At 35.1% G+C, this 20,713-nt stretch overlaps 1 protein-coding gene across 1 annotated transcript in view; it reads right to left on the bottom strand.

The window, feature by feature from the left end:
• The window catches only part of ITGA1 (integrin subunit alpha 1), a 359,476-nt gene that overhangs the window by 248,230 nt on the left and 90,533 nt on the right, over nucleotides 1–20,713 (bottom strand). Inside the window, exons 7-8 of the mRNA XM_053701263.1 lie at nucleotides 17,623–17,771; nucleotides 1,725–1,875 (exon numbers count right to left, since the gene is read on the bottom strand). Coding sequence (XP_053557238.1) covers nucleotides 1,725–1,875; nucleotides 17,623–17,771 — 300 coding nt within the window. The remainder of the gene's footprint in view (nucleotides 1–1,724; nucleotides 1,876–17,622; nucleotides 17,772–20,713) is intronic.

Genomic DNA, 20,713 nt, shown 5'->3' with positions numbered 1-20,713 from the left:
TGGTGGTGGAAAGAAATGTAGTGAATTATTAATTGACTTATGTTCCTTTGTCACAGTTAGCACTGAATCTTTTAATTGTTAGCATTTCTTGTTAAGAATGAGTGCTTTGTGGGCTGTAATGGAAGTGAATTTTTTTTTGTTGTGAATTAATTTCAGATCTGAATATTAGGACAAACCAAACATGGCCATGGGGCCAATTTACCAAGTGGTCAATCGGCCCCAATGCATCTGTTTCCGCACGAGCCTTCAGGCTTGCTGGAAACAGCAGTTAAGAAGCAGTGGTCTTAAGACCGCTGCTCCTTAACTGATCCGCCACCTCTGAGGTGGCGAACAGCAATCAGCCCAATCAAATACGATCGGGTTAATTGAGAACCCCAGCTAGCGGCGAATCTGCAGGGGGCGGCATTGCACAAGCAGTTCAGAATACGCAGTTCAGCATACGCTGTCGGCATTCAGTGATGTCGGGCAGACATGATCCGCTCAGTGAATCATGTCCGCCCGACATATGATAAATCGGCCACCATGTCTTAAATTCTGACAACTTGAATCTCACAAAAATTCTGAACCAAATCTTTTGAATAAAATAAAATGTTTGCCCGTACACATGTCTATTTCAAACCCTCTAGTATAGGTTGAGTTATTTGGAAAATATTGCTTCATTTTATTGGTATCCTTTGTTTCAGGAACATCTATGCACTATTGGGAGCTAGCTGAACACATCAAGTAAGCCAATAACAAGAGGCATATATGTGCAGCCACCACTCATCAGCCAGCTCCCAGTAGTACATTGCTGCCCCTGAGCCTACTTAGGTATTCATTTTAGAACAAAGGATACCATGAGAATGAAGCAAATCAGGTAATGAAAGTAAATTAGAAAGTTGGTTAAAATTAAATGCTCTATCTGTATTATGAAAGTTTAATTTTGACTTTACTGTAAAAAGTGTATGATAATAAAACATTTTGGTAAACCATTAGTCGTGCATTTTTTAACAAATATACAGAATTTTTAGCTTGCTATTCATATTAAAGGGACAGTCTAGACCAAAATAAACTTTCATGATTCAGATAGGGCATGCAATTTTAAACAATTTTCCAATTTACTTTTATCACCAATTTTGCTTTGTTCTCTTGGTATTCTTAGTTGAAATCTAAACCTAGGAGGCTCATATGCTAATTTCTAAGACCTTGAAGTCCGCTTCTTCTCTCAGGGCATTTTGACAGTTTTGCACCACTAGAGGGTGTTAGTTCACATGTTTCATATAGATAACACTGTGCTCACGCATGTGGAGTTCCAGTGAGCCAGCTCTGATTGGCTAAAATGGATGTCAGTCAAAAGATCTCAAATATGGGGCAGATGCTTAGATACAAGGTAATCACAGAGGAAAAAAGTATATTAATATAACTGTGTTGGTTGTGCAAAACTAGGGAATGGGTAATAAAGGGATTATCTTTCTTTTTAAACAATAAAAATTCTGGTGTAGACTGTCCCTTTCATTTTGTACCATTTCTACACTTTTATGCCTGATACCACATATGTTATTTCACCTGCTTCTTCCATTTTAACAAGCATCATATGTTTCAGAATCAGTACTGTATCTGGCTCCATACCCTCTCACATATACATCCTAAAGCTGTCAGTTAATAAAGTCTTGATAAAATATAGCCATTAACATAACACGTGTAGCCCCTATTGTAAGGCTGAATTAAAGAAAACAAATACTTACAGCAATAGAAAATCTTTGTATATTTTCATCTTCACATTTTTGAATGACTTTTTTTAATCTGTGATTATCATGTGATTCCCCATCTGTTACGACAACCATAAGCTTTTCAACTCCTCTCCTCGCGCCTCTTGCTTCTGTGAAAGCTTCCTCTCTAAAAAATAACAAATATAAAATGAAAAATCATTTTTGGAGTGTATTGCCAAAAACATAATATATATATTTTCTAAAGCTAAATTAATTAATCTTTCTTGGCAAGTTTTTTGAATTAATGGGACAGTTCATTTCCTCTTACTGTTTCCCTATAAATGTATACAGCCAATAGCCATTTGTTTTGTAAAATATATATCTTTACCTATATATCTAAATGAATATATACAGGTATAGATATATACAGATATATATATATATATATATATATATATATATATATATATATATATATATATATAGGAAAATACATATTTAAAAATTCAAAGAGCACAATAATTAATATAATTATAGAATGATTTTATATATATATATATATATATATATAATATAGCCTTTTGCAGACAAATGATTTTATATATATATATATATATATATATATATATATATATATATATATAATATAGCCTTTTGCAGACAAATACATGCCCATATTCCATATACCTTTGAACCATTATAATTACTTTTTAGTAATATTTATATGAATATTTTTTATCAGATAATGTTTGAGTGTAACAGTTTATTTTAATTTATTTATATTGTGTTTAGTGCAACTTTTATTTTAGCCCTAAACCTTTAAGCGAGGCCTTCAGTCGCCCTAACCTAATGCATGCTAAAGTTGATTGCATTCCAGCAAACGTGTTTACTTTCAACTTGTAGTCCACGTGCTAATTAACAAGGACGCGATATTGCTATGTTGCAGGCACAACAAATTTAGTGTGCCACTTGTAATTAAAAAAATTAATGGGACAGTTCATTTCCTCTTACTGTTTCCCTATAAATGTATACAGCCAATAGCCATTTGTTTTGTAAAATATATATCTTTACCTATATATCTAAATGAATATATACAGGTATAGATATATACAGATATATATATATATATATATATATATATATATATATATATATATATATATATATATATATATATATAGGAAAATACATATTTAAAAATTCAAAGAGCACAATAATTAATATAATTATAGAATGATTTTATATATATATATATATATATATATATATATATATATATATATATATATATATATAATATAGCCTTTTGCAGACAAATACATGCCCATATTCCATATACCTTTGAACCATTATAATTACTTTTTAGTAATATTTATATGAATATTTTTTATCAGATAATGTTTGAGTGTAACAGTTTATTTTAATTTATTTATATTGTGTTTAGTGCAACTTTTATTTTAGCCCTAAACCTTTAAGCAAGGCCTTCAGTCGCCCTAACCTAATGCATGCTAAAGTTGATTGCATTCCAGCAAACGTGTTTACTTTCAACTTGTAGTCCACGTGCTAATTAACAAGGACGCGATATTGCTATGTTGCAGGCACAACAAATTTAGTGTGCCACTTGTAATCTAGCCATCTGTGTTTAATCCTGCATAGGGGCTAAACACCAAAGTAAAGTCCTGACCAAAGCTGCAAACTTTGCAGCTCCCAAGCTGAACACAGCTGGTGATTGACAGGGAGGTGTCAATGCCACTGCTAACTGGCTGTTTCCATCTTTGGACCAGCGGTTCTCACAAAACTACACAGTGGCCCCTACTTATCAAGCCGTCAACTTACTTGCATCCGACGGCACCAATACGCTCGCCTGACATTGCCTAACATCGCTGCCGCGGACCTGAATACGCTCTCCAAATTTAACAAAAAAGCTGTCAAAAAGCAGCGCACCAAGTACGGAGCGATGAGCAGCGGACTGTTATTAACTGACAGTCATCGATCTCGCTGCTCTTCGGCTTTTTCCCAGCTTTATTTGTATACTGTCACTAAATACCGCCACTATACTAAAGTGTTTAACCCCTATCCTGCCATTCCCGGACCCCGCCGCAACTAAATAAAGTCCACGGCCCTCCCTGTTTTTACAGAAAGTTTTTGTTTTAGAATCCTCAGGCACCTCTGCACCTTGTGTTATTTCCTTTCTCTCCTTTTCCTTCACTCAAATGACTGGGGTTTGTGGGAAGGGAAGTGATTCTTAACAGCTTTGCTGTGGTGCTTCCTCCTGCTGGCCAGGAGTGATATTCCCAACAGTAATAGATGATCCATTGACTGACCGTGTCAAGAAATAAATCAATTTATCAGGTAAACATAGCAGTAGCATTCGTATTAAAATTTAAAAGTAGACTGCTTTTCTTGCCCGCAAAGAGTCAAACAGAGAATATCACGCTTGCACTAACATATTCCTCCATAGAAGTCAATGGAGCTAAAAAAAAAATAAAAAAAAATATATATATATATATATATATATATATATCAGTAAAGATATATACTGTACAGATATACTGTATATATAGGGATATCTATTTAGAAATAAATAGAACATATTCTGCTATGTGCAAAACATTGGAATGTGACATTTTTACAGTGAATACATAGCACAACACTTGAATATTTTAAAAATCTTTGAGTTTTTTTTCTGCCATTGGAAAAACAGGAACATAATTTTTTTCAGTAGCAAAGTGATCATCATCTTTCTTAGTCAAACACAGCTGAGCTTGTTAACTCACACGAGATTTGATCACCATTTCACAAACAATTATCGTAACTGTTGATAATGGATGGCAATCACTGAAATCCCAAATAGGTTAATGAAGTCTGTGTGTGTTTTTTGCAACTGGATATACTGGTGTTCATGATAAGTGCTAAACAATATGAATGCCATTTGTATATAGGCATCAAGAGTATACTGGGCATGTTTCATCAATGATGTTTTTAAAGCGTTTAATATTTTAAAAGTTTTTTCTTTTTTTATGTAAAAGATTTATTTTTGTAACTATAGTCAAGACATAATTAAATCAGCTTTCAAATACATTTTGCAATGCAAAAATGACAATGTTAATATAAAATTACCAATGAGTCTATAGAAATTTTTTAAATAAAGCCCTCCTGTCGCGTAGATGGCCACTCTTGGACTGCAGTTAGCAAAACACTAGCCCAATCTACATATCAAAATTATATAAGAAAATATATGTTAATGTAACTAGCGTAAAACATGAATTAGCCACTTTTGGGGCCATAGACTGTGACACTAGTCAATAAATAATTTGGTTCCATATGCATAAAACAAATATTATCTAGGCATCTGGAGGAGGTTATAGACAGTTCAAGCTAGTCCTCTGGTTTTCAAACTGTGAGGCCGGTCTCCCCAGGGGGGTACTAGAGTTGTCTTGTAAATTTTGTCCCCGGGGAGACCCACTGCCTAAAACTTTGAAAACCCCCGAGCTAGTTCAATGTAAAATATAAAAGAACTTTAGGACAATGTGACCTACCTACAGAGAGTCTCGCCCAGGCCCCGATATTCAAAGTGTCGGTCTGTCAATATTTTCTAAAAAGGGTGTGGACCCGTGAAGTGTCATTTTTTCATTTTTTTGCCATAATATATCCTTTAAATTATATATTTATGCTTACATTAATAAAATGAACAATCAATAATAACTACATTTTAAATTAGATACAATACTTAAAACAATATGCATTATTCATGACAATGCATATCATTTTAAAATTAGATATAAATTCAAAACTAAATAAACTAACCTCTTATGTGCCCTCACACCTCAGCACAAACTATACTATTAATCCCTAATCTGCCATAACCTTAACACCTTACCACCCCCTAACCTATTAACCTCTACACCGCTACCACCCCCAATGCAATAAGCCCCCTAACCTATTAACCCCATACACAGCCACAGCCCCCCCAAAGCAAACTACCCCTACAATACTTAACTACCTAACACCTAACCCCCCACATCTAAGCTAAAACCCCATTAGTTACAAAAAATAAACACTACATTTACAAAAAAAAAAAAATAACATTACAGAAAACAAAAACACTACAAACAAACAAACAAACAAACAAACACACAGTTATGCTGTTTCTAAATCTAAGTTCCCCTTTAAAATAAAAACAGCCCAAAATAAAAAAAAACTCAAAATTAATACTAACCAGTGTTACAGCTCTTTTTATAAAAAATACTTCAACCCCATTCTACAATAAATGTATAACCCCCCCCCCCAAAAAAAAAGCCTAATCCATGCAGTACCAAATGCCCTTTTTTAGAAAAGGGATTTTTTGGGCAGCAAAAGAGCATTGGGCAATGCCCAACCAAATGTTCTATTTAGGTTTTTTTTATTTTTTTAGAAAGCGATTTCTTAAGTTTAGGCTTTTTTTATTTGGGGGGGGGGGGGGGTCATTATTCTAGACCATATATTGTGTTGTACATCTTAAATGGCATCTGTGACCATTTCAGAGTATATTTCTCATGTGCAAGAAAATAAAATTATTCAAAATTTCCTTGGACTGCTGTCAGACATGTTTTTCACTTTATCAGCATCATTTGTGTTTGTGCCATAGTCCGTGCTCCTATCAGGTGATCACTGTTGGGATTGAAATCAACTGATAGCCATACAAACACATACACGCTCAATTAAAAGAAGGGCCTTTCCTTTTATTTAGGGTTGCTTGATAAATCCAAAATCATTAGTAAAATGTAAATCCGATCTGGCTAGAAACCAATGTCACAAAATCACAAAAGGGGTTGGGGCATTTACTAAGCCATAAAAAAAAAACGCAAAGTCAGTCTGGAGATTAGTAATACGCTTGTATTGTTTCAGAAAAAGGGCAGTACCATGTTACCCAATGTATGCTAAGAAATTAAAAAGCCTTTTGTGTGAAAATAACAAAAGCGATGTACAAGACATGCCTTTAATTGCTAACTAATAGTGGATACAATGACAAGCTTTCAGGACACTAAAGTCCCTTGCCCGATGAAGGGACCTCAGTATCCTGAAAGTTTGCCATTGTATCCACTATGGGGCCGATTTAAGAACGTGCGAGCGGACATGATCCGATATTGCGGATCATGTCCGCTGGACATCGATAAATGCCGACAGTATACACTCTCGGCTATTATCATTGCACCAGCAGTTCTTGTGAACTGCTGGTGCAATGCCGCCCCCTGCAGATTTGCGGCCAATCGGCTGCTAGCAGGGGGTGTCAGTCAACCCGATCGGGTTGATTTCCTGCAATGTCTGTCCGCCGCCTCAAAGCAGGCGGACAGGTTATGAGCAGCGGTCTTTAGACCGCTGCTTCATAACGTCTGTTTCCGGTGAGCCTGAATTCTCGCCAGAAACACGGGGCATCAAGCTCCATACGGAGCTTGATAAATAGTCTCCTATTAGTTAGCTATTACAGATATGACCTGTACATAACTTTTATTAATTTTTTGCAAAAGGATTTTTATTTTCTTGTTATTGCTTGTATCTCAGACATTGCAGTAGCGTGGGTTAGCTTTATCAAGTTTGCCACCTATGTGACATCTAATTTTATTATATTATTGTTTTTATTAAAAAAAAATTCAAGTTTAAACAGAATTACACGCCTGATGTATATGTTTGGAATCGAGCTTGGAATTTGTGGTTGTTTAATATAATGCTTTACTACATAGAGCTAAGTCTCGGTAATATGTCTTCTGATTTGGGACAATACAGTTTTAATACTATTTCACTATTACTTTGGAAGTATTTATTGCTGCAACTACAAAGTGGTGGAGATTCCTTCTGTGATTTTGTGTAAAGACCAACCTTTCCATCTGCACGTTTCTGTGTTAGATCATGGGCGCGATCCGATATAGATCGCAGTTTGCGGCGCAAGCGAGGGAACCGGCGTCGCCCGCAGTTTCAGCTCGCAACTCGAGCCATCCCATATAAGTCGCCGTCAGATGCTAACGTGCCGTAAGTCGGATAAACCAGCGATGTCCAGAAATCTGCGCAAGTACAAATTTCTGGCGTCGCCAGTGACTTGCGGCACGTTAGAAACTGCCGGCGCCTATAAAACCTGACTAAAGTTTAAAACACCCGCACTGTCTAACACGCCTCCCTAACATAGCCCGCACTGTCTAACACGCCTCCCTAACATAGCCCGCACTGTCTAACACGCCTCCCTAACATAGCCCGCACTGTCTAACCCTCTATCCGCTATCCCCCCTCACTATGCTAACAATAAAAAAGCTATTAACCCCTAAACCGCCGCTCCCGTACCCCGCCGCCAGCTATATTATATCTATAACCCCCTAAAGTGAGCCCCTAACACCGCCGCCATCTATATTAAAATTATTAACCCCTAATGTAAGCCCCTTACACCGCCGCCATCTCTATTAAAATGATTAACCCCTAATTTAATCTACCTACCCCGCCGCCAGCTATATTATCTATATTAACCCTAAGTATATTATAGTTAATATAGTTATTACATTATATATATTAACTATATTAACCCTAATTATATTAGGGTTAATATAGTTACTATAGTATTTATATTAACTATATTAACTCTATCTAACCCTAACTAAATTTAAATTAAATTAATCTAATTAATTTATAAACTAAAATATTCCTATTTAAATCTAAATACTTACCTATAAAATAAACCCTAAGATAGCTACAATATAATTAATAATTACATTGTAGCTATGTTAGGGTTAATATTTATTTTACAGGTAAATAGTTAATTATTTTAACTAGGTATAATAGATATTAAATAGTTATTAACTATTTAATATCTACCTAGTTAAAATAATTACCCAATTACCTGTAAAATAAATCCTAACCTAAGTTACAAATACACCTACACTATCAATAAATTTAATAAACTACAAACATCTATCTAAAAATACAATTAAATTAACTAAACTAAATTACAAAAAAAAACAAACACTAAATTACAAAAAATAAAAAAAAGATTACAAGATTTTTAAGCTAATTACACCTATTCTAAGCCCCCTAATAAAATAATAAACCCCCAAAATAAAAAAAATTCCCTGCCCTATTCTAAATTAAACAAATTTCAAAGCTCTTTACCTTACCAGCCCTTAAAAGGGCCTTTTGTGGGGCATGCCCCAAAGAATTCAGCTCTTTTGCATTCAACAAATACAATCCCCCCCCCATTACAACCCACCACCCACATACCCCTATTCTAAACCCACCCAAACCCCCCTTAAAAAAGCCTAACACTACCCCCCTGAAGATCTCCCTACCTTGTCTTCACCACACCGGGCCGAACTCCTGATCCGATCCGGGCGATGTCTTCCTCCAAGCGGCAAAGAATAATTCTTCCTCCGGCGATGTCATCCTCCAAGCGGCAAAGAAGAATTCTTCCTCCGGCGACGTCTTCCTCCAAGCGGCAGCAAAGTCTTCATTCTTCCGGCGGCATCTTCAATCTTCTTTCTTCGCTCCGCCGCCGCGGAGCATCCATCCCGGCCGACTGCTGAACTTGGAATGAGGTACCTTTAAATGACGTCATCCAAGATGGCGTCCGCCGAATTCCGATTGGCTGATAGGATTCTATCAGCCAATCGGAATTAAGTTAAAAAAATCTGATTGGCTGATTGAATCAGATGTTTGTAGTTTATTAAATTTATTGATAGTGTAGGTGTATTTGTAACTTAGGTTAGGATTTATTTTACAGGTAATTGGGTAATTATTTTAACTAGGTAGATATTAAATAGTTAATAACTATTTAATATCTATTATACCTAGTTAAAATAATTAACTATTTACCTGTAAAATAAATATTAACCCTAACATAGCTACAATGTAATTATTAATTATATTGTAGCTATCTTATGGTTTATTTTATAGGTAAGTATTTAGATTTAAATAGGTATATTTTAGTTTATAAATGAATTAGATTAATTTAATATAAATTTAGTTAGGGTTAGATAGAGTTAATATAGTTAATATAAATACTATAGTAACTATATTAACCCTAATATAATTAGGGTTAAAATAGTTAATATATATAATGTAATACCTATATTAACTATAATATACTTAGGGTTAATATAGATAATATAGCTGGCGGCGGGGTAGGTAGATTAAATTAGGGGTTAATCATTTTAATAGAGATGGCGGCGGTGTAAGGGGATTAGATTAGGGGTTAATAATTTTTATATAGGTGGCGGCGGTGTAAGGGGTCAGATTAGGGGATAGATAAGGTAGATGGCGGCGGTTTTAGAGGCTCACAGTAGGGGGTTAGTTTATGTAGATGGCGGTGGGGTCCGGGAGCGGCGGTTTAGGGGGTAATAACTTTATTAGGGATTTCGGGGGGGGGGGGATCGCGGTTGACAGGGAGATAGACATTGCGCATGCGTTAGGTGTTAGGTTTATTTTAGCAGCCAGTTTAGGAAGTTACGGGGCTCCAATAGTCAGCGTAAGGCTTACTACGGCTGCTTTTTGTGGCGAGGTGAAAATGGAGTAAGTTTTCTCCATTTTCGCCACGTAAGTCCTTACGCTGCATATTGGATACCAAACTGCGCTGGTTTGGTATACCTGCCTATGGCCCAAAAAACTACGGGCGACGGCAGAAATATACGCGCGTAACTTCTAGGTTACGCTGTATATAGGATACCAAATCAGCGTAAATATTGGCGTCGCCGGCTTTTGCGGGCGACGCTTTATATCGGATCGACCCCCATATCCTTTATTGTGGTGATTTGTTTAAAAATAAAGGCTGTGACGAAATAGAGCATTTGAGTTGAATAAGTGTATGTTCCTTTAAAGTCATTAGACATTCATGATTTAGATAGAACATACACTTTTAAACAACTTTCCAATTTACTTATATTATTTAATTTGCTTCCTTCTCTTGTTATCTTTTGCTGAAAGGTTTATCTAGGTAAGCTCAGAAACAGCAAATAACCTCAACCTAGGTTCTAGCTGCTGATTGGTGGCTGTATATATATATATATATATATATATATATATACCAATTGTCATTGGCTCACCCATATGTTCAATTAGAAACCAGTAGTGCATTGCTGCTCCTTTAACAAAGCATAACAAGAGAATGAAGCAAATTTGATGATAGAAGTAAACTGGAAAGTTGTTACAAATTTTATGTTCTACCTAAATCATGAAAAAAAAATTGTTTTTCATGTTCCTTTAAGTTGCAAAATTTCAAAGCAAGTTACTGCAACTGCTGTTTATTTCCCTCTGTAGAATACCATTAGTAAATTTGCATTTTGTTTAAAAATTTGAGAAGTTTTAAACAAAAATGAAAAGCAGAAGCATTTCAAAATAGAACACACAAAACATAAAATGAATAATAACTCTCAGATGATTTCCATATTTGGACATTTGCTAACATACAGTATGTACTTATACTATGGGAAACCAAAGACACTACTTTATTATTATTTATTATGTACATCTTACTTATAGTAGTAAAAGGTTTGCTAATATGTTATACACAGTCTCTTTTGGATGGGGTGCAGTGCATTATAAGATACTTAAAAAGTAAATTCCAGTAAAGGACTGAAAAAGAATACTCCTATTGCACTTAGGAACGTGTAATATAATTTTTCGTATTATAATTTATTAAAACTTAAATTTTAATTTGTTGTTACATAAAAACAAAAATATATTAAAACCACAATAATGGGTATAATATTGAAATTGAAGAGGGGAAATTAGCCATAGGCCTAGATTTAGAGTTCGGCGGTAGCCGTCAAAACCAGCGTTAGAGGCTCCTAACGCTGGTTTTGGCCGCCCGCTGGTATTTGGAGTCAGTGATTAAAGGGTCTAACGCTCACTTTGCAGCCGCGACTTTTCCATACCGCAGATCCCCCTACGCCATTTGCGTAGCCTATCTTTTCAATGGGATCTTTCTAACGCCGGTATTTAGAGTCGTTTCTGCAGTGAGCGTTAGAGCTCTAACGACAAGATTCCAGCCGCCTGAAAATAGCAGGAGTTAAGAGCTTTCTGGCTAACGCCGGTTTATAAAGCTCTTAACTACTGTACCCTAAAGTACACTAACACCCATAAACTACCTATGTACCCCTAAACCGAGCTCCCCCACATCGCCGCCACTCGATTAAAAATTTTAACCCCTAATCTGCCGACCGCCACCTACGTTATACTTATGTACCCCTAATCTGCTGCCCCTAACACCGCCGACCCCTGTATTACATTTATTAACCCCTAATCTGCCGCCCCCGCTATCGCTGACCCCTGCATTACACTTTTAACCCCTAATCTGCCGCTCCGTAAACCGCCGCAACCTACGTTATCCCTATGTACCCCTAATCTGCTGCCCTAACATCGCCGACCCCTATGTTATATTTATTAACCCCTAATCTGCCCCCCACAACGTCGCCGACACCTACCTACACTTATTAACCCCTAATCTGCCGAGCGGACCTGAGCGCTACTATAATAAAGTTATTAACCCCTAATCCGCCTCACTAACCCTATCATAAATGGTATTAACCCCTAATCTGCCCTCCCTAACATCGCCGACACCTACCTTCAATTATTAACCCCTAATCTTCCGATCGGAGCTCACCGCTATTCTAATAAATGTATTAACCCCTAAAGCTAAGTCTAACCCTAACACTAACACCCCCCTAACTTAAATATAATTTACATATAACGAAATAAATTAACTCTTATTAAATAAATTAATCCTATTTAAAGCTAAATACTTACCTGTAAAATAAATCCTAATATAGCTACAATATAAATTATAATTATATTATAGCTATTTTAGGATTAATATTTATTTTACAGGCAACTTGGTATTTATTTTAACTAGGTACAATAGCTATTAAATAGTTAAGAACTATTTAATAGTTACCTAGTTAAAATAATTACAAATTTACCTGTAAAATAAATCCTAACCTAAGATATAATTAAACCTAACACTACCCTATCAATAAAATAATTAAATAAACTACCTACAATTACCTACAATTAACCTAACACTACACTATCAATAAATTCAATAAACACAATTGCTACAAATAAATACAATTAAATAAACTAGCTAAAGTACAAAAAATAAAAAAGAACTAAGTTACAGAAAATAAAAAAATATTTACAAACATAAGAAAAATATTACAACAATTTTAAACTAATTACACCTACTCTAAGCCCCCTAATAAAATAACAAAGCCCCCCAAAATAAAAATTTCCCTACCCTATTCTAAATTAAAAAAGTTACAAGCTCTTTTACCTTACCAGCCCTGAACAGGGCCCTTTGCGGGGCATGCCCCAAGAAGTTCAGCTCTTTTGCCTGTAAAAAAAACATACAATACCCCCCCCCCCCCACATTACAACCCACCACCCACATACCCCTAATCTAACCCAAACCCCCCTTAAATAAACCTAACACTAATCCCCTGAAGATCTTCCTACCTTGTCTTCACCATCCAGGTATCACCGATCGGTCCTGGCTCCGATATCTTCATCCAACCCAAGCGGGGGCTAGACATCCACTGAAGAAGTCCAGAAGAGGGTCCAAAGTCTTCCTCCTATCCGGCAAGAAGAGGACATCCGGACCGGCAAACATCTTCTCCAAGCGGCATCTTCGATCTTCTTCCATCCGGTGCGGAGCGGGTCCATCTTGAAGCAGGCGACGCGGATCCATCCTCTTCTTCCGATGTCTCCCGACGAATGACGGTTCCTTTAAGGGACGTCATCCAAGATGGCGTCCCTCGAATTCCGATTGGCTGATAGGATTCTATCAGCCAATCGGAATTAAGGTAGGAATTTTCTGATTGGCTGATGGAATCAGCCAATCAGAATCTAGTTCAATCCGATTGGCTGATCCAATCAGCCAATCAGATTGAGCTCGCATTCTATTGGCTGTTCCGATCAGCCAATAGAATGCGAGCTCAATCTGATTGGCTGATTGGATCGGCCAATCGGATTGAACTAGATTCTGATTGGCTGATTCCATCAGCCAATCAGAAAATTCCTACCTTAATTCCGATTGGCTGATAGAATCCTATCAGCCAATCGGAATTCGAGGGACGCCATCTTGGATGACGTCCCTTAAAGGAACCGTCATTCGTCGGGAGACATCGGAAGAAGAGGATGGATCCGCGTCGCCTGCTTCAAGATGGACCCGCTCCGCACCGGATGGAAGAAGATCGAAGATGCCGCTTGGAGAAGATGTTTGCCGGTCCGGATGTCCTCTTCTTGCCGGATAGGAGGAAGACTTTGGACCCTCTTCTGGACTTCTTCAGTGGATGTCTAGCCCCCGCTTGGGTTGGATGAAGATATCGGAGCCAGGACCGATCGGTGATACCTGGATGGTGAAGACAAGGTAGGAAGATCTTCAGGGGATTAGTGTTAGGTTTATTTAAGGGGGGTTTGGGTTAGATTAGGGGTATGTGGGTGGTGGGTTGTAATGTTGGGGGGGGGGGGTATTGTATGTTTTTTTTTACAGGCAAAAGAGCTGAACTTCTTGGGGCATGCCCCGCAAAGGGCCCTGTTCAGGGCTGGTAAGGTAAAAGAGCTTGTAACTTTTTTAATTTAGAATAGGGTAGGGAATTTTTTATTTTGGGGGGCTTTGTTATTTTATTAGGGGGCTTAGAGTAGGTGTAATTAGTTTAAAATTGTTGTAATATTTTTCTTATGTTTGTAAATATTTTTTTATTTTCTGTAACTTAGTTCTTTTTTATTTTTTGTACTTTAGCTAGTTTATTTAATTGTATTTATTTGTAGCAATTGTGTTTATTGAATTTATTGATAGTGTAGTGTTAGGTTAATTGTAGGTAATTGTAGGTAGTTTATTTAATTATTTTATTGATAGGGTAGTGTTAGGTTTAATTATATCTTAGGTTAGGATTTATTTTACAGGTAAATTTGTAATTATTTTAACTAGGTAACTATTAAATAGTTCTTAACTATTTAATAGCTATTGTACCTAGTTAAAATAAATACCAAGTTGCCTGTAAAATAAATATTAATCCTAAAATAGCTATAATATAATTATAATTTATATTGTAGCTATATTAGGATTTATTTTACAGGTAAGTATTTAGCTTTAAATAGGATTAATTTATTTAATAAGAGTTAATTTATTTCGTTATATGTAAATTATATTTAAGTTAGGGGGGTGTTAGTGTTAGGGTTAGACTTAGCTTTAGGGGTTAATACATTTATTAGAATAGCGGTGAGCTCCGATCGGAAGATTAGGGGTTAATAATTGAAGGTAGGTGTCGGCGATGTTAGGGAGGGCAGATTAGGGGTTAATACCATTTATGATAGGGTTAGTGAGGCGGATTAGGGGTTAATAACTTTATTATAGTAGCGCTCAGGTCCGCTCGGCAGATTAGGGGTTAATAAGTGTAGGTAGGTGTCGGCGACGTTGTGGGGGGCAGATTAGGGGTTAATAAATATAACATAGGGGTCGGCGATGTTAGGGCAGCAGATTAGGGGTACATAGGGATAACGTAGGTTGCGGCGGTTTACGGAGCGGCAGATTAGGGGTTAAAAGTGTAATGCAGGGGTCAGCGATAGCGGGGGCGGCAGATTAGGGGTTAATAAGTGTAAGGTTAGGGGTGTTTAGACTCGGGGTACATGTTAGAGTGTTAGGTGCAGACGTAGGAAGTGTTTTCCCATAGGAAACAATGGGGCTGCGTTAGGAGCTGAACGCTGCTTTTTTGCAGGTGTTAGGTTTTTTTTCAGCTCAAACAGTCCCATTGTTTCCTATGGGGGAATCGTGCACGAGCACGTTTTTGATGCCGGCCGCGTCCGTAAGCAACTCTGGTATCGAGAGTTGCATTTGCGGTAAAAATGCCCTACGCTCCTTTTTTGGAGCCTAACGCAGCATTTGTTTTAACTCTCGATACCAGAGTTAAATTTATGGTGCGGCCAGAAAAAAGCCCGTGGAGCGTTAACAGCCCTTTTACCGCCGAACTCTAAATCTAGGCCATAGTGATTTGTATGAGATAAGCGTATTTGAGTAAATCTATATATAGCGCACAGTTTATTCTTTCATGCAGTTCCAAGGTGCTTCCATAATATATAGGGATTTCTGAATAACCCTTTTTCTTTTTCCATTAAACTATGTTGTATATAATCTAGTGCTGTCTGTGCCACTATAGTTTATATATTACGCTAAAATCACTAAATGGTCCAATATTATATCCTCTCATATATTGATAATCTTTGAAACAAAGCAGCAACTGTGGAATAAGAATACTTTATGAGAGATATAAGTACATCAGTGTCCCAATCATCGATTTTCACATGAATACTTAGGTTGTATCACCTGCATGGGTATCATTAGTTATAGATATGGAAAAATGATTCATAGGAGCACAGATAAACTGTATAGATATTACACAGGAATATTGTGGAATGGATGCACCAACATACACTTAAACCCTTTTTTGTATGTGTGGCTAATCACTTTTGAAACAACACTCTGAGCCTGTGGGAAGCTGTACTTGTGTGCTGGGCTTGTGATTGCTGAGGCCTTTGTCGGCTGGACATTGTGGTAGCAGGTCCTGGAGGGGAATCCCCTATTTGCAAGGAGACTTGTGAGAACCATTAAAGCAGCAGAAAATATGCATCAAGCACTTTCTACAATGGAGCAGAGATAAGTATCTGTATACTATCGACGTCAGTTACAGTATTGCTAACAAGGATTGCCTTTTTATCCTAAATGGCGATTTTAAAGCTACAGCGCGCACACAATTAAATTATAAGTGGATAACTTGTGACAGTTTCATTGATCACACTACCTAAGTTTATTTGGATTTGGATGTGGAAGGAGAGAGTGTTGTATACAATAAGAGATTTCTTTCTTATCACCATCATTCAATTGTAATTTCATCTAGTGTGTTTGTTTGGACTGTCAGTTACAGGCAATCATTGTGAGAGAGCGTGCTTTGGCACTTTAAGTGCTCTCATTTTGCCTGAGATTTGATATATTCTGTCTATGTGGCATTTAACTGTACCTTTTGTACCATATAGCATTTATTATACAGTACTGTATTTCCCATAGTGTTCTTTTAAAATGTTTTACAGAAATAGACCAAGTTTTGTCCCACCGATGTTTTATGAGGTTTAAATAAAATTATACTGATATATTTTTTCACTGCAAGTGTTGCCTGTGTCATTCTTTTGATATATATATATATACAGTATATATATATAGGTATCTTTTTCTTCTTTACTTTTTTGGTTTAAATGTAACTATGACTGTATGCACTGCAAATGAACTTTAAAATGGTTTAAAAAGAATTGAGTGCACACTTATTGCGTTGTATTTAACTTTCAAATTTACTTCTATTATCTATTTTGCTTCATTCTCTTGATATTGTTTGTTGAAAATCTTAACTAGATAGGCTTAGGAACTAGGAACTAGATGCTGATTGATGGCTACACATATATGCCTCTTGTCATTGGTTTAACTATTGTATTCATCTAGCTCCCAGTGGTGCATTGAAAAAAACTTTTAAAAAATAAATAAATTGGAAAGTTGCTTAAAAATGTATGTTCTATCTGCATCATTGAAGAAACATGTTGGGTTCCATGTCCTTTTAACAATGGCACGCTTGATCCATTTGTAATAACATTCTGATCTCTGAAATTTGTTACATCTTCTAAAATTTTCTGTTCCCACAATTTAGGATTGCACAGAGCACAATGAAACTGTTCAGATCAAAATGTCATTGCAGACAATTTCTATTTTCCATCCATGGTTCAATAATGGAACACATACTGTTGTAAATAATTAGTCATTGGACTGTTTCACAATTCTATCTTATCTTTAAATGGGATGTAGTTTTGTGTTAGTGGCATCATGGGAAAATTCTTTAAAATACAAAAATATCCAGTACTCTCATATAATATGCTTTTGGCTTACCTAGCAGTATCTATACCGAGAGCTGTCATAGTCCGTGATCCACCTCTCTGTTTAATTTTCATAGCTGCTTGCAATACAGCTGCTGTTGAATTATATGTGTTTAGATTAAATTCATGAGTCACATTTTCTCCATACTGAACTATGCCAACCTTAAACAAAAGAAGATAATGTATATATTAATATATATACGGTATATATATATATATATATATATATATATATATATATTTAAAAAATATATAATTCCACATATTTCAAATAAACAATATGGAATTAGGCAAAAAAAAAAAAGATTTGCATATTAAAATATACATATTTTGTACTGCAAGATAAGATGCAAAAAATAAAGAAACATACACCATATTTTAAACAATTGCAAAATATTCATAAGTATAAACTGGTGACCAATTATAAAAAAATTAAATATTTTGTATTTATTTTAAACAAAATGTATTCTATTTTGGTAGGGGTCCTTGGAAGTCTTTTTTCTAACTATAAAGCCTACTTTAATTTGCTTTATTTGGTGCATAAGAGATGCTCAAGATAATTTCATAACTTTTTAACTCTTTCTAAAACCCACATAACACCTATTGATCTAAGATGATTGTAAGCCTTTTTTTTATCTAGTGTTACTTCTGATTTGTTTTAAATACTCCATAAGTGGTAAGAAAGAGATAGTGCAAACAGAAATTGTTCTATGTTAGATCATTGTATTGATGGACTATTGCTTGCATGTGTAACTGTGTCTTTAAAAGGACAATAACACCTTGTAATTACAAGACATGTCTCTTGCTATAGAATGAAATTTCAGCCAAGTTTAATATTTTTTAACAAACTAATATCTTGTTTGCTACATTTGTTTTATTTATTTTTAATAGCCAAATTCCATCCACCATTTGCCTTCTTTTGATGAGCCAATCCAGAACTACAAGGCTAACCATGGACATATTGCTAGTAGCAATGCATTGTTTTGCCAGTGTTATCAGTTAAAGGGAATTAGAGTAAGAACTAGGTTAAAGGGAATTAGGTTTAGCTTTAAGAATTCCTATAGGCACTTTTCCAGGTCTGATTATTAGAAAAGACCCAATTTTCAGAGCCAAATTACATGAAAAAAAAAAAAATAAATAATGAAAGTATATTGCAAAGCTGTTTTACTATTCATAAAATTAGTAACAGGGAGAACTCTGGACTGATAACATTATAATTTTAATTTACAAATGAAAATCAGATTGCACTGTTTTGAGCGTGTCTTAACATGTATTCACTAGGCATGTGCAACCTGGATTGCACTTTCACAAGGAGAAATCTGTTTCATTTTCAAATGTTCATAAATAGATCTAATATCTACATTCAAAATTTCTAATGTAACATTAGATTTAACAAATACTATTCAGAAGTTCAATAGTTCATGTGGGGGGAATTTAGTAAATTGATACATAACAGATACAAATATATTGATTCAAATTTTTCTATTTTGAATATTACATAATTTGAATATTATATTTAAAGATAGCATTATACATACTATAACATTAAAGAATGTTAGAATGTTGTTCAAACATACGAAATTCAAAATGAACGAACAAATGTGTTACATTTTTTTTTTTTTTCCATTTTGCAAAACATTCAACCATCCCTATTTCCCATACTTATCTTTTCTTCTAACAATCTAACAAGTACTTTGCATATACTTTAAGACAATCTCTCAAGCATAAATTTGGGAAGATTTATAAGCGAGACATGCAGGGATACAATGCTTTTAGGATACAATGACCTGTGAAATAACTTTAGATACATCAAATAAATCACCCTATAGAGCACACTTGCAGAGACTGCGAGACGATCTGTATAATAGAAAAAAAAGTTTGGTTTGAATTTTGTAACTTTTTGAACAATTACAATACTTTAAAATTGTGTACATTTTTAAGACAATTTTAAGTTTGTATTTTGAAATTACATTGTACATTAAATGCTTTTATACTGTGTACATTGAATAATAATTTTACTATTTAAAGTCAAATGTTGCTAAATAGTTTAAATATAAATTCTAATGTTTATTTTATTATTATTTTTACAATCTCTACTGATAAATTAGAATGATAAAATGATGTATAGAATGATAAAATTATATATGTCCTCACATATAAGTAAGGATATATATTATTCTGCCATTCATAACCTTGTATTTATTTTTATTTATGTGTTGAATGTATATGTGATACAATAATATTAGGTTCAGTGGTACAAGATGTTTTAATGTCCTTTTAAGTTTTCTTTAAGTTTTTCTTGCTAATTCTAAAATTAAAGCAAATTATATCAAATATTTATTTCCAAACAATATCCCCAAATTAGGCATATTTGAAATTACAAGTGTGCTTATATGTAGTCATAATCTTTTTCCCCCTTACTTTTAAATTGACTAAATGGGCAGAAAATGTGACATTTCTTATAGTTTTTTGCTCATTTACTAATTTTTTTGAAGTTATAGTTCATTCCTAATTCTGACTACATATAAGCACAATTTTAATAAATTAAAATGCTATTAAAAAACATTCCCAAATTAAAGCTGAAGTTTTTGTTTTGCAGACTCCAGTGAATTAAAATTAAAGGGACAGTGAACACCAGAATTGTTGTTGTTTAAAAAGGTAGATAATCCCTTTATTACCCATTCCCCAATTTTGCATAACCAACACAGTTATAATAATATACTTTTTACCTCTGTGATTACCTTGTATCTATGCCTCTGCAAACTGCCCCCTTATTTCAGTTCTTTTGACAGACATGCATTTTTAGCCAATCAGTGCTTGCTCTTAGGATCTTCACGTGCCGGAGCTCAATGTTATCTATATGAAACACATGAACTAACGCCCTCTAGTGGTGAAAAACTGTCAAAATGCTTTCCTATTAGAGGCAGTCTTCAAGGTCTAAGAAATTAGCACATGAACCTCCTAGATTTAGCTTTCAACTAAGAATACCAAGTGAACAAAGCAAAATTGGTAATAAAAGTAAATTGTAAAGTTGTTTAAAATGACATGCCCTATTTAAACCATGAAAGATTTTTTGTGACTTTACTGTCCCTTTAAAGTCTTTG

The sequence above is a fragment of the Bombina bombina genome, chromosome 2 (assembly GCF_027579735.1).
Source record: "Bombina bombina isolate aBomBom1 chromosome 2, aBomBom1.pri, whole genome shotgun sequence".
Lineage (NCBI taxonomy): Eukaryota > Metazoa > Chordata > Amphibia > Anura > Bombinatoridae > Bombina > Bombina bombina.
Note: the sequence above shows the minus strand (reverse complement) of the source record. Positions and strands in the feature narration are given on the sequence as shown.